This window comes from Verticillium alfalfae, genomic scaffold (genome assembly GCF_000150825.1).
Source record: "Verticillium alfalfae VaMs.102 supercont1.7 genomic scaffold, whole genome shotgun sequence".
NCBI classification, from domain to species: domain Eukaryota; kingdom Fungi; phylum Ascomycota; class Sordariomycetes; order Glomerellales; family Plectosphaerellaceae; genus Verticillium; species Verticillium alfalfae.
Window position 1 is genome coordinate 533,566 of NW_003315032.1, and position 14,528 is coordinate 548,093.

The 14,528-nt window shown below is 55.3% G+C and overlaps 2 protein-coding genes across 2 annotated transcripts; both read left to right on the forward strand.

Annotated features, from left to right (window-relative positions):
* Positions 1-92: 92 nt before the first annotated feature.
* On the forward strand, positions 93-2,291 carry VDBG_05995 (mRNA export factor mex67; the record flags this gene model as incomplete). Its single annotated transcript, XM_003003507.1, has 4 exons — positions 93-539; positions 579-698; positions 801-2,192; positions 2,256-2,291. The coding sequence occupies 4 exons, from the start codon at positions 93-95 to the stop codon at positions 2,289-2,291; spliced, it is 1,995 nt and encodes a 664-aa protein (XP_003003553.1).
* Positions 2,292-6,957: 4,666 nt separating this feature from the next.
* Positions 6,958-9,351, forward strand: VDBG_05996 (conserved hypothetical protein; the record flags this gene model as incomplete). Its single annotated transcript, XM_003003508.1, has 1 exon — positions 6,958-9,351. One exon carries the CDS (start codon positions 6,958-6,960, stop codon positions 9,349-9,351), a length of 2,394 nt encoding a protein of 797 aa, XP_003003554.1.
* Between the last annotated feature and the right edge of the window lie 5,177 nt (positions 9,352-14,528).

The following is a 14,528-nucleotide window of genomic DNA, read 5'->3' on the forward strand; positions in this document are numbered from 1 at the left end:
AAAAATAACGTTCCACCCCGCTGTGCATGCCGACTCGTGCCTCTTGACCGAAACGCCGTTGCGCCTACCACTTTCACTTCACCACACTCGCAATGGCGCCCCCTCGGTCAAACCGGGCTCCAGCCTCTGCTCCTAAGGGACCGTCTCGGGGCGGTATCCAGAAGCGTGGACGGGCAGGACGGGTTGATCAGGACGGTGATCTTGATATGGACTCTGCTGCGGCTCGCCGTGCTGGCAGACCTGCCCGGAACGAACCATCGACCGCTCGCCCTCAACGGGGCGCGCGAACAAATGCTGCCCCTGCTAAAAGCTCGGCACGAAACCACCAGGCTATCGCCCGCCATCTTGATGGCGAGGGCGCGGATCTGATCACCAAGAAGAAAGCACAATCCGGTCCACTCGTTTGGCTAGATGTCAAGGGGTTGAAGGAGAGCAAGGCTTCGAGGAACAGGGACGGTGGAATCAGAGACCTCATCTCGTTCATAGAGCGCAAGGCGCAGAGCGCTGGTCAGAGGACCAAGGGTGTCATGGTCTTGAAGGTATGTTGAGATATCGAAACACTGAAGGGAAGCACATAGGGATGCCGAATGGTCCAGCTGGACCTCGTCAAAACGCCACGTTCGCCGCGACGCACGAGACAACAGCCCTCGTCCATACCGGCTGCTTATGCCCGAATTTCTCCCCTCGCGGCCCACGCCGTTATATGGGGAAGCATCTTGCTAATGATCAGTAGCACAAACTCGTGAATGACATCGTCCAGATCGCCGCCACCAAGGAGAACGCTGAATTTTTTTATTAAGGTGAACGGCTTCGTGTTTGCTGGTGCCAAGCTCGAAATCACCGACTCGGGCGGCTCTCTCGCTAAAGCCACCGAAGCCTCAGCAGCAGCACAGGACCTCAAGTCTAAACTTACCAACATCATGTCACAGCGTTACCTGACTGAGAACAAACTCTTGAAGCTTGACGCCTTGAACCAAGACCAGCAGCTCGTTGAGATGGGCGTTCTTGAGTCCAAGGATCGAGCTGAAAAGCTCGTGAAGGTCATGATGAAAATCTGTGACGACCTCTTCAAGACGCCCAAGGACAAGACGGACAACATCCACAGCATCAGTCTCGCAAATAATGGCCTCGACGGTGTCGCCCAAGTCGAGGACATTGCAGAGACATTCCCAGACCTCCTCAACCTCGACCTCAGCGGTAACAAAATTGCTACTCTGTCTGGTCTCATGCCATGGAAAGGCAGGCTTCGCAAGTTGGATACGCTCTACATAACCGACAACCCTATCGACATTGCCGATCTCAAGGTCCAAGCAGCGTTGCTAAAGTTCTTCCCCAAGCTCACCAACATCAACGGACAGCAATTCACACCTGAACACCTTGCCGAGTTGCAAAAGTTTACGAGACCACGCCCTATTCCTCAACACGGCCCCGACTTCCGCGACGCCAACGGGATTGGCGAGAGCTTTCTGTTGGAGTTTTTCGTGGGATTCGACACAGATCGCCTTGGTCTACTGGCAAAGTACTACGACGACGACAGCCAATTTTCTCTCGCCGTGGATACGAACTCAATCCGCGACAAGGACGCGCCGCAGCCAATGTCCTGGTCAGCATACATTCCTAAGTCGAGGAATCTGACCAGGATCACGACCACTGCCGCGCGAGAATCGCGTCTTCTCAGCGGTCGCGAGATAATTCTCAAGACTTGGAACGAGCTGCCATCTACAAAGCACCCCGACATCAAAGCTGATACTACAAAGTACATTATGGATTGCCATCTTCTTCCGGGCCTGGGTGACCCGACAGGCCAGACGGGTGCTTCTCTAGATGGTATGGTGCTCTCTGTCCATGGGCAGTTTGAAGAGATGGACAAGGCGTCCAATCAGCCAGGCCTCCGCAGCTTCTCGCGAAGCTTTGTTCTCGGTCCTGGGCGTCCAGGCAACAACCCCATCCGCGTTGTCAGTGACATGTTGTCTTTGCGAGCCTGGAATGCCTTGCCAAATGTGTTCGTCGCTGCTGCTGCTACCTCCGCCGCCGCGCCGCCGCCCGTTCCAGCCCAAGAGCAAGAGCTCCGTCAAGCGAAGATCCTGGAGCTATGCAAGCAAACATCAATGACACCCGTCTACTCGGAAATGTGTCTCAACGACACTGCCTGGGACTTCGATCGCGCACTGGCCGTGTTCAATGAGAAGAAGGTAAGCGTTTCCCCACACATCATTGTCACCAGAACGAAGCGCTGATTTCATTGCTCTTATCAGGCACAGCTTCCTGCCGAGGCTTTCGCTGTGGTGTAGGAACATCACACCTGAGGGCATAGTCATGAGCTAGTATGCTCGTTATATCAGAGACGACCTTGAGAACCCAACCCAGCCATGACCGGATGGTTGCGGATGAGGCTATTTATCGAACGGAAGAGTTTCAGTTCAACCGAACGATCGGAGGACGAAGAAGACAGGCATCCTTTGAAGGGAATGAACGCAGACGAACAACTCCACGACTCGCATACTGTAACGTTCCCGCTGCTGCGAGGACATGTGAAATAGTTATGGACATCAACATTATATACACAACGATCCTCCGGCGCAGGAGCCATAGTCATGGGAAGGGAGATCGGAGGCTTGCTGTTGGTGGTTGCGTGTACATCAAATACCTAAATACAATGAGAGCGGCGTCTCGATCGTTCAACCAGAAAACACCCAATGTGCACGATTCGCTGCGAGACATGCATATGCCCAAGATCCCCAGTGCGGCGGGTAATGTGACGTCGAGGTGTTGGCGCTGTGATGCCCACGCGGAAACATACTCCGGCGGCTACGCAACGACAGATTGGCCAAGATTCTTCAGCAGCCACATTCATGGAATCACTGCAAGGTGGCCGGCACTTGGGTCTGATAAAAAGGTTAACGATTGCACAGTCCCACCAATGGGGACTGAGAAGTCGATCTTCGGGGCGATAGAGGTTTGAGACGCGCGGGTTTTCTGTGGTTGGGTGTGTGGTTGGGTTATGGTGGGCAGAACACGCCCAGTGAGACTGTGCGGGAGTAGGCGGGTGAGTGGGGAGGGTGCATCAGCTGCGATGCAAGTCATGAAAGGCGCGATCGATTTGATGGTTGCGATTGCGATTGCGACTTTGGCTGGCACATTAGTTGCTAGCAACGCCACAATGGCCCATCCCTTGAGTGCCCAGATTGGGCCACAGTTCTTCGCATAATCGATAGCTGAGTGGTTGGAAATACATGTCGCCAATTGAATTGAGGGACATAGCAAACTGTGCATCTAGATGCCTTTATGTTACCTACCCTACCCTATGTTTCAAAGACGTACCCGCCCTCGATCATGTACTGAGCTAGTATCTACTTTGCTGTATTTCGAAGCTCTATACCAAGGCAGGCGGTGATCATTATGTGTACTGGGGCCGAATTTGAGCATCAAAGGGACACATGAATGGTGTGCTGACAAAACACTATGGGCATTGATGTTTTTCAGTTACCACCACAACACGATAGACCATTCAGCAACTGGAAACGCAGCAGCGGATTTCTCGGATGGCCTCAACCAGCAGGCCGCATAGATCGAGGCGCGGTGCGGGGATGATTTATGCAACCAGACGACTGCTCCCAACCTGGGCGTCTCATCCTCACCGCTGGGATACCCCGATCTTCAATTGCCCCGGATGGAGCATTGAGACGACGAAGGTGTCACGTATCACGAAGACGTGTTCCCATGAGTCTGCGCGAGTCGAGCACGACAAGGAGATCTAGATCGACATGGAACTCCATCATCGAAATGATCCAGACGTCATCTTGCACTCAACGTGAACAGCGCACGATGAGGTGGACAGGCCGTCCATCCGTCGTAGAACAATCGGAAGCCACTCGAATTCGAGGCCTGCTGCCTCAGTGCCAAGCAGCAAAGATAATTTCTTCTCTCTCTTTCCGGGCGCAATGCTCGGTCCTCCTGCCACGGTCATACTTTTCGGGGGAACAAATATAGCCCCACGGACGAGGGGACCCTGAGGCGAACTCTTTGATAACGTGGGCTGGCGTGCTGACATGGCGTGGCAGCCCTTTGACAAGTTGTGCACTGACTAACACTTGGGGCCGGGGGGGAGACGATGGGAGTGGCCTACGGTGAGGCTGGAACTCGGAGACGAGGGAGCAAGCGGGTAGCCACGCCGTAAGTATTGGACGCCCCTCCTTCTTCCGTCCTGCTGTCCGGGCCATGGTCGTCGGAGCGGACTCCCGAAAAGAATAGGCGTTGCAGGGCTCCTCGGACGCAGCGAACGATGCACGAGGTGCAAGGTCTCCTAGCCCAAGGATGGACCGAAAAGGGTCAGGCACATGCTGAAGGGGAAGGAATCAGTGCACTTGAGGCAAGACGCGAGCTTTCGATGACCCACCATGACCCAGATACCTGTCGTTGAAGAACAAGATCCCCCCCCCTGTTGAAAGACTCGTGCAGGTGCTGGGCAGCGATGAGGGCTACATGTACAAAGTGGCTGAGGCCCAACGGGCATGGTTGTCGCGCGATGTGGAATGGGTGTGGGACGAGCAGCAGTTGTAGGGAGGCGCGTGCTTCTACATGGGGTTTGCTTTGGCCATTCTCGAGGCGATCAAGCAATTGAAATGGTATCTGCGGTGAAGGCACGATGCTCATCAGGTGGCAGAAATTGCGAAAGGGACGATATGCTGAGATGATTTATGCGTTGCGAGATGTTGCGCGATACGACGCATCGTTGTAGGCCAAATTGAGATCACCATTTTGGCAAACAGACCAGAGAAGGTCTCCATGGTGTGGTTCAGCTTCCACAGTGCACCAAAGTCGAAGAAATCACCTGGTCGAAGCACCCAGATGGAGTGCCCAATAAGCAGCAGTTTATCGGTGACAGGGGACACCGACAGGGTGCCAGGGGTGCCTGGGCTGGTCAGACTAGCTCAGGGGCCACAGCGGCAGGTGGACGATGGTGTGTTTCACTGAGAAGCCGCTCAGTGGAGGAACGGGACCTCACTCAGAAGCCAATCACATGTGCCACATCTCACGTTCTCCCAAACTGTCGCCCTTCCGCCCTCACTCGTCCTCGCTCTCCTACACAGCACCTTCGTGCAAGAGACGCGCGGGTGGGGCATTGTCGGAAGGAGATTTGGGATGTGGCTCGTTTGATTGCAATGACGACAGACTGCTAGCACAGACACCTCGATGTGATGCACAACGCAACGTGAGTGTAAAGAACAAAGAAATAGAGTCTGAGTGAGGTGACATGCCGGTACTCTCGACAGCAATCGCACACACACGAGACGGAGGACTTGAAAGACGGGCAGGTCGGTGTGACCAGGAGGTACCACATCCCTCCCTACCTACTTGCTGCATGCACGACTTGATGCAGTGTCAGTCCCTTCGCCCCGAGCCCCCCTTCCAACCATCGTGGACAGAGGACTTGGGCACGAACTTGACCAAAGACACAACAGCGAGCAGAGGAACGCCTTCTCGTTTCTCGACGAGGCGCGCTGCTGCTATTGTTGTACACGGGCCTTGCCTGGTTTTGACTAGCTCCAACAGGGTTGCGCCAATGCCAGGCACGGAAATGCATTGCAGCGCTCATTGGCCCCAGGTGCTCCCACCCCTTTTCCAGAGCCTTGGCTTCCCAGGGCTCGCTCCGGGGTGGGCTTGCCGCACGAAGCACGCTTCACCGGTTTGGACCCTCAGATACCCACTGTTGATCCCCGCTACGAACTCTCATTCGCCCAAGCCCGCGCTGCATCAAAGCCTCCCGGTCCCCTGCCCCTGCCTCTGTTCGTGTTTCCTCGTTTGTGCCAACCCTGACCTCGCAGGTGGAAAGATGGCTGTGGAGGTCTTCCAGGAGGCAGGTGCCTGAGTGGCAGGAGGTAAACGACCCACGGCCTGTCAACTCTTGTCGCTGTCTCACCAAGCCTGCTCGACGGGGGGTCTTGCCAGTGCTGTGAGGAGTCTTGCTTCGCCTGCCCCTTGCCTCCTCCGCCTGGCCTCGCTTCGCAGGTGCTCGACTTTGTCCCGCCTTCTCTCTTTCTGTCCGCCGGTCTTTCCGTCTCTTCTTCTCGACTCGAGGTACATCGTCAAACCGCGACCGCGATTGTTGCCGTTGCTGTTCATCGTCTGGCACGTTGATTGATCTCGTCGACCCAAGTCATTCATTGTTCACTTGCTCTTGATCTTCCGTCTTCGCGCCTACCATCCTTCGATTCTCTCACCAAAACTACGACGACAAACCGCGCCACATACCTTTGGTCTCGTCTTGATCCAGAACTACGTCCTCGTCTCGACACCATTGCCTAAAAAACGAAGCAAACGCTGGCTAGCCTGCAGACTCCTTACCTTTCCGACGTATAGTCGTCTGACAGCATCGTTCATCCCACCAAAATCTGCGACGCCAATCCCCTCAGAGTTCAGGAGAAGACCAGATCCTTCAGAGCCCAGCCGACCTGACTAGCCCTCTCCCTTACTCGGGGCTTTTTCAAACGAGAAACTTGTTCCGTCGATCATCCTCCGAGACCACGCCGCTCTTCTTACGACTACTGTAGTGTGGTGTCTCGCGCGCCCTCGACCTATTTTGTTTTTCTCGATCAACTGAGCCTTGACGGTCTCGGAATCAGTGCTGGTGCTCTTCAGAAACACACCAGACACTTACTACTGGTGCGTTTGGTCGTCTGGTCTGCCCTGTTGGCTTCAGGCACATCGTCTTGCAACTGTTGCTCATTTATGCGAAGCTACTTCATACTCAACGTTCGGACGACAAGCCTCGACGTCCGACGACCGCTTCGTCCCTGAGGCCCGCCAGAGTTTCACCTGATTAAGTCCTTACTGTCATCCCCGCAATGCAATACTAGGCCCATAAGGATATCACTGAGGTATTCGTCCTCAACACTCTTTCGCACTTTCAAAGCGACGTCCGCACCTCCGGCCCAGGACTCGACTCGAACCGACAAAATGTCGATTCCTGAGCCCGAGGTTCCCCTCGACCACATATGCTCCACCATATGGGGCAACACACTTTACACCTTCTCGACTGGTGCTTTCCAGGCTTTGCCTTTGAAGCAAGGAGCGAAATGGGAGAAGCTGAAGCCTGGCACGCCTGTTGACGGCGCCCAGTGCGTGGGCACCCCAACCGCATTATGGGTTGTAGGAGGCCAGTCATCAGAAGCAGGCTACACCGGCCTTCAAAAGTACACTTACTCAACAGGCACGTGGGAAGTCATCAACGCCCAGGAACCTGTCGCCAAGAATCGCAAGTGGCATGGTGCCGCCTACCTCCCTGCCACCGATCAGATCATCACGTATGCCGGCACCGTCGATGGCGCTCAGCGTAATTCCGACCAAACTTTCACCATCAGGGCCTCAGCGCCATATGACGTGCAGGCCTACCCATCCGGGGCGACGCCTGCCCAGAACCCCATCCTACTTCCTTGGTCTGACAGGCAGGTTGTCATGGTTGGCGGCGCTGCCGCAAACACAAGGGTTATGCTGTTCAGCCCAGAGACATCCTGGATCGATGCTGGTGTTACTCTGGCCGAACCTATCCCCAAGGATATTTCTGTGGTCAAGGCTATCATGGTCAACGGAGATGACGGGTCGAAGAATCTCATGACTTTCGACCTGAGCGAGATTCCCAACAAGGTCAACCGCATGGTCCTGCAAGGCGCCGGTGGCGCCCCTGTTACCATCTCGTCCGCCATCTCTGGTCGCGACGAGGGCAGCAGGATTGCTCTTGAACACGACGCCGATATTACTCGACGAGACCTCACTGTGGCAGACTGGCCTTCTTACAACGATACCCTCGCACCCCTCATCACTCGCGTCAATTTTGCCATCGCACAGAACTCGGACGGCATGGTAGTTCTTGCGGGAGGAAATCCTGACACATCTTTAAGCATGTTTAATGTTCGCGAGAACACTTGGGAGGACACATCTCGCGCCTTTGCTACGGATCAAGAAGTTTTGTCCGATGGCAATTCCAGCACCTCCCGCTCTGCCGAATCTACGAGTGCCTCTACAAGTGTTTCATCCTCATCGGATACTTCTTCTACTGAGGCATCGACACTCACTACCTCTACGTCGATCTCGGAGTCCATCCTTGCATCTTCAACCGGAGTTTCTGAGGCGTCCTTGGTTTCCGTGTCTGCTTCCGCTACTGCCACCGAGTCGGGTGGAGTGGCCGCCGCCGCTGCTGCCGGAGGCAGTGGTCTAAATGCCAACGCTATTCTTGGCATAGTACTCGGCACCATTACAGCTGCAATGATTCTCCTAGGCCTTGCTCTATTCTGTCTTCGCCGAAAGAGGATCCAGCGACAGAACCTCGAGTCCGGTAACCTGGCCCGCGCCGCCAGCAGCGCCCGCGTGCGGGAGAAGGGTCAGCCTTCTGAATTCGCCAAGGAGATCGCCGTCGGCGGCGACGACGACCTCCGCTCTCCCGCAAGCCCACCCTCTCGCGGCCACTTCCGCGGCCATGAACCTTCCAACTCGCAGAGCTCCTTTTCGTCCGTGGCCATTCTCATGGGTCAGATTAATGGGCACAAGAATGGCCACGATAAAAAGCAGAGCACCGCTAGTGGTATGTTTGGGAAGGGGTTCAAGTCATCTATCAGCAAGCCCATGCCTCAGATGAACGACAACCCAGCTCTTCAGAACGAAGGACGCTCATTGACAGGAGACGAGAAAGGCGTTTCCTTCGCAGCCAACACGGGTGGACAGCCGAGGCCTGGCCCTCCACCTGGTGTCGCCTCTGACCCTGACGGTTTGCGACGAAGCTCTGGTTGGAACAGGTACTGGTCTGGCGGCAGTGCGCTGAATGTCCTCGGTTTCGGTGGTCAGAAGCGTATGACAACGGATTCGGACCAAAGCTCGCATTACTCGAACAGGAACCGCATCACCCAGGACTCCGCCACTGTACCACCACTGAACTTCGAAGGCAGACCGCAGATGAACCGGGTTATGTCAGGCAGCCCTACCGTTTCAAACTATCCCAACAAGTTCCGTTTGGACCCTGAAATGTCTGGCAAGATTGAGCGACCTGTGTCAGCCGCGTCTTCAGGATACTCCAGCGGCGTCCCGGAAAGCGTGCGCGAGACATGGGATCCTCTCTCAGACAAGAAGCCTTGGGGAACCGAGCGGGCACCCAGCAGTGCCTACAGCGAAAGCTTCTATCACCCCACATCTCTGGCACCAAGCTCGCGGCAGCCACCCCCTCCCCCTCCTGTTCCTGATGGCCTTAGCAAGCAGCCGCAACTCGCCATGGCTACGACCTCAACAGACATGAGCTGGCTCAATCTTGGCGACTACCACAAGAACAACGGTGGCTACGACGCCAACGAGTCTCGGGTATAAATTACCTATCTCAACGAAATGTATGAAAAAAAGGAGGGGGTTTTCTGCAACTCGTTGCACCAGGCTTCTCAGGGTCACCCAACCCCACGAGCGGCTTGCGGCGCATTGACGAATCACTCGCATGATGATCATCTCTTGTCTATTTCTCTACCGCCTTTGCCATCTTATACCCAGGTATTTGTTTACATCGTTCCGGAGCCTCTTTTTAGCAACGGGGGCAGCGAGGGCGGCGGGGTCTTGTCGCCCTCGCCGCATGCACACATCGACCATAGACGGCATAGAGGAGGACCGCCATAAAAGTTCCACCCCCAATTACTCTCGCTTTTCGCCTCTCTCGGCGTTTCATCAGTCACTCGACTACCACTTTCGCTATTCGAACCACACGAAGCGCAGCAAGCCAGCGTCTTTCTGCCCCACAACAATGCATTGTCTAGCCAGCATAATCAGCAGCTCGACTTTCCTTCACTCATCTCTTGAACATATCTCTCCAAATCTTCCAATCTCGCTGTCTCTCTTCATCTTTCTTTTTCGCGGTGAATCCAAACCGCCGCGTTTCTGTACAAATTCCGTCACTCTTTTCTTCTATCCCCGTCAGCTTAGAACCCCAGAGACCGCCAGGGCCGGTCATTCGTTTCCCGTCGGTCCTTGCCATGATACCAAACTCCTGCTATCAGCCCGCCTATTACCAAATGTGCGATTTTGCTTTCCCTGCTTTCCCTGCTTTGCTTGTTTAAATGTAATTACTCTCTGATAGATCCCCAGGGGAGGATGAAGCGGATGAAGGTTGCGCTCTGATGCCAGTGCGTGTAACCTGGTTGGCAGTGAAGGTGGAGGTGCGGAAGGCGGAAGGCGGAAAGAGGTTCAATAAGGGGAAGGGGAAGCGCAGCAGTTGGTGGATATGTGTGGAGTAGCTATCTGTGCTTAATTCACGGCTTTCCATGTTAAGTGCGTTCGTTTTGATGTGTCAATTCTACTTGCGACGAGGATGTATGGCGTGAAGCCTTGGGTACAAGTCGTATTTCTCATACATATCACGCCTCGCGGGTGGATTTTCTTCGTGGCCAGTTGAGCATCGTGTCGCGGGCTCTAGTTTCCGAGAGCAGACCAACCCAACTTTTATGGCCGTCTCTCAAGAGCGTGATTGTCGACACGTCTCAGATTACAGCGTTGTCGAAACTGTCCCCAGCCCGCCCGGTTACACGCGGGCTTTCAGATGGACCTTGCCTCCAGGACGCGGTCCATACCCGTTTCTGCAGACCCAGTCTCGCACCCCATCCCATCGTTGGGATCACATGTCGAATTCGGCCGAAAACCCACTCTACCTAACGGTCCTGAGAGCATGCTCCTGTCCTCATCCCAGCAACCTTGGGCGGCTCGGAAAGAGAGGGGCGCGAAATGGGACTCCAGGCGTGACGAAGCGGAGTCCGTCCGCGGCATCGTTACCCGACCTTGCTTCCGATTTCCGCGGACGCGTCCGGACGGAGGAGAGGGCCCAAAAGGCACAAAGGCGCGAGACAAGGGGTTGTGAGTGGGTGCTCGGTGGCGCGACCGCGTCGGATTAGGTCAGCACAAGACTGAGCCTCAAGCCCGTCTTCCCCAGATTTCAATCCCCCCTCCCATTCAACGTCAGTTCGCTCGTCAGGAAGGCAGTGGGCGGGCGATGCGGATGACCATCGGTGCACGCTCTGGCGTGCGCTCCGTCATCGGTGCTGCATGACGTGGGTCACGTTCCTACCAGGCTCAAGGTTGAACTAAATGATCTTTGTTTTCTTCTCCGTCTCGCAGTCAATTGAAATCTCGCAAGCCAATAATCCGGAATCCGGCACGCTGGGGTACTCCACGGCTGAGAGGCGAGGAGGCGCGCACGTGGGCTGATCGTTGGGTGCAGCGGCGTCCAAGGGGTAAAAAGAGGCGCGAGCCAAACTGGAACCCCCACAACGACACCATCACATCGGCACCCTGTCGCAACGCCCTGTGGTGCAGGGTTCATCATTCCTGATTATGAAGAGAGGGGAGAGGGAAAAGTCGGGTGCATTTAGGGGGGGCGCTGCGTGGTCATTGCAGCGCTGTTTCTTTCCCCTGCCACAGCTCCGAGGAGGTTCATAGCTAAGTGGAACATGACGCGAGAGGCTTGAAGAAGCTCCTGCGGACGCATATAGCCCTCGGGCGATGGCTGTGCCGGCGAAGGGTTTCGGACCCTTGAGATCGGAACTTCCACGATAGGCTACTCGACTTGACCAAGCGTTCACGATGCATGACGGTGATCTGAGGGTTTGGCCTGTCACGGAGTGACCGACGTGGTGGTGCAGGTGATGTGGGAGCCTGAAATTTAGTCGAGGGGTGGTCCGGTGATGACCTCCAGGTGGCGATCCTGTCTGCGCGTCACAGAAGGAGGGAAACACAAGCTTCCTGCTGATGCTTATTATAGTGTGTCAAAGCCTCCAGGTCCGTCATATGCTACTGCTGTGCCGCCACCTACTGTGTCATCGTGAACTATGCATGCTGTGGGTCACTTCGAGAACCTGACTTGGTAAATCACGGATCGTCAGCCTACATGGTATCGGCAGAACCTCAACGCAGTCCTCAACTATTGACCAGAATCAGCTAACAGCTGACCGATTCAGCTGGTCTCGCCTTGCCTCATCCCGCCTGTCGCATAAGCCAGTAAGCTCGCAACCACCATGTCGGGTCAACCTCTCCACAACATGTCGTGGGGTGCAGTGCAGTAGTAACCCCAAGGAAGAAACACATTACTCCCGAGATGTCACTGTGTCTCGCGTTGCGCCATCGAATCCTACCTACCTCGGCTACAATGTCTGTGTTGTTGACTATCACTACCGAATCACATCGGACGAAGGATCGGCCATTCTCGCTACCATGTCGAATCACGCTCGAGAGCCGACGGTATAGCCCGCGGCTGCCATGATTCGGTCCTTCCATACAACCGAACGTACCGTTGCGCTTGTACAGTGGCCCCTGCAGGCGAAGTCTGATGAGAACTTCCAGAAGGCCTGCCCCGGTCCAGGCCCGAGAGGAAAAGGAACAGCTGAGAATATGCACAAGGCTGCCGCTGCCACACCCCCAGCGGTTGCCCCTCTGTGGAGCGCATGCGGGTGGTGCTCTTAACAGCCCTCAGGGGAAGGGAGAAAAGTTTTCTCATTGGCCTTAGCTCAAAAGGTTTTGTCAGGTTGAGAAGGGTGGAAGGCGTCAAGAGTCGTTTTCCAGATGGGCCCTTGGTTGGTGATGACTTCAGTTCTGTCAGTTTCCAGTATGGATCGTAATGGATACAGATTGGGATGAGTACGTAGTTGGCTTACAGTTCGCTGAGGGAAGAGCAGGTTGCGACGAGATTGATAGGACTGGAGCTGCGCAGGACTTACCGAACCGCCCCAGGCGAACGACTGACGGATCGCTGCCTCGGCGGCCACCGCTGAATTTCTCAGTTGTGAGAGACACAACTGAGCTTTGCTCAGTCTCTCTGCCTCGGCGAGCTTGATACAGGGATAATTAAACACAAAGGTATACTTTTACATCTCATGGCTGAGGTGGATATCGAAGACCTTGCAACGATGAATGTAACTGTACGTCGTTTGCTGGAAGAGGAGAGGCCGGTCAGGACACCAGGAACTGTCGTGTGCCAGCCTAGAGAAGGTTAGCCCGGACGACATCGCTCGTTCTAGGCAGGTCAGGGCGCTGCGGTAGCTCGGTGGTGATTCTTCTTCACCAGTTCTGCCATCTCGCTAGGCGTCGCGCGCTAGGCTAAGATGCCGCGGTCTCGTGATGTTGATACTCTGGTCGAACAAGTTGACAGAAAACGAGAACCTGCTTCTTTGACAAGTTGGTTCACTCTCCTGGTGGAATCCAACGCTGAAGCCGCAGACCAAGATGCTGCAGGTGATATACGTACCTCGTACCTCCCCCCGCATGTAAACCCCCACGGCAAAGGCAGGGGACTGTTGCGCCCGTCATGAGGCACCTTTACCTAATTTCTGGGGGAGATACGGAACAATTCTCGGAAGGCCAACTGTGCAGAACCTCATTTTTGCATGGCCAACGAACCCCAAAGCGAGCATTGATGCTCAGTTCTGTCTTGTATCGAGGTCGAAGGGTACCTGATGAACCTTACCGCGATTCCCTGCTGGCGGCTTCGGAAAGAGGATGTAAAGGAGGGTTTCCAGGATACTTCTCGGTCAGGGACCTTGTAACTGGCTAGCGGGGGATGGGAGGAGTGACAGCAAAACTAGACCGAGAACCGTTAAGGGGTTTCGTTGCCTGTGCTGTATTAACTCACTCACCACTCTTTGCAACATTGTGAAATGTCGTGTTCCACACTTCGCCCCATCTCGGCTCATTTAGAGGGATTTTCTCCTTCCGTCTGCTGCTTGTCTCGTGCTGAACTGTTGCTCGACCTCCGGTCAATCAAGGTTACTCAGGTGAGGTTGGTTAGCATAGAGGGGCTGTCGGCGGACGAGGTGCTTCCCCGGAGCGGCTGCAGGGCCCACCGCGGCTGTAAGGTATAACATGAGCAAGCGAGGAGAGTTGATGACCTGAGTCGAGGGCACCGCCGATTGACGGCCCTCCTGAGTCCTTGTCCCCTGTTCACCAGCATACAGACCGGGTGTTGAGGAGCCTGCGGGACGCACGACCCGCACGCGGCGGAAAGGGATTGACGCTTGGCTGACCAGACGACGAGCGAGCCATACCTGGACAAAAGCGAGGCATCATGAGCGAGGTCGATTCAAAGTTGGTGAGCCAAGTCAGTTTGAAATGGCGAGAAGAAAGGGGAGAACCAACGTTTCGTGACGCGTCCACGAACGGCGTCATTCCGAGAAGGTAAGATTGGGAAGCATTGTGTGTTAAATCCGGCAAAAAGGGAGACACAAGCGCGGAGATCCCCCTTAGAACAAAGTATCTGGAACTTTGAGGCCGAATGTGCCTGAGCGGCCAGTGTCGAGCCGTCATGAGCCAGGCCCTGCAATAACCCTGAGTCTCGGGCTGGAGAGAAAGCGCTAGCCACCGGTGCACGGATCAAGCTCGATATGGTGGTGAGCGAGGTGGGCTGGTGGGGTCGAGTGTCCCGCTAGAGAAGCAGCGTCGGGACCATCTGGCAACCCTCCGGCCAGTCACAGTCGGTGAATGCCTTGAGAACCACCCGCGGTCACCCCCACTACGATGCG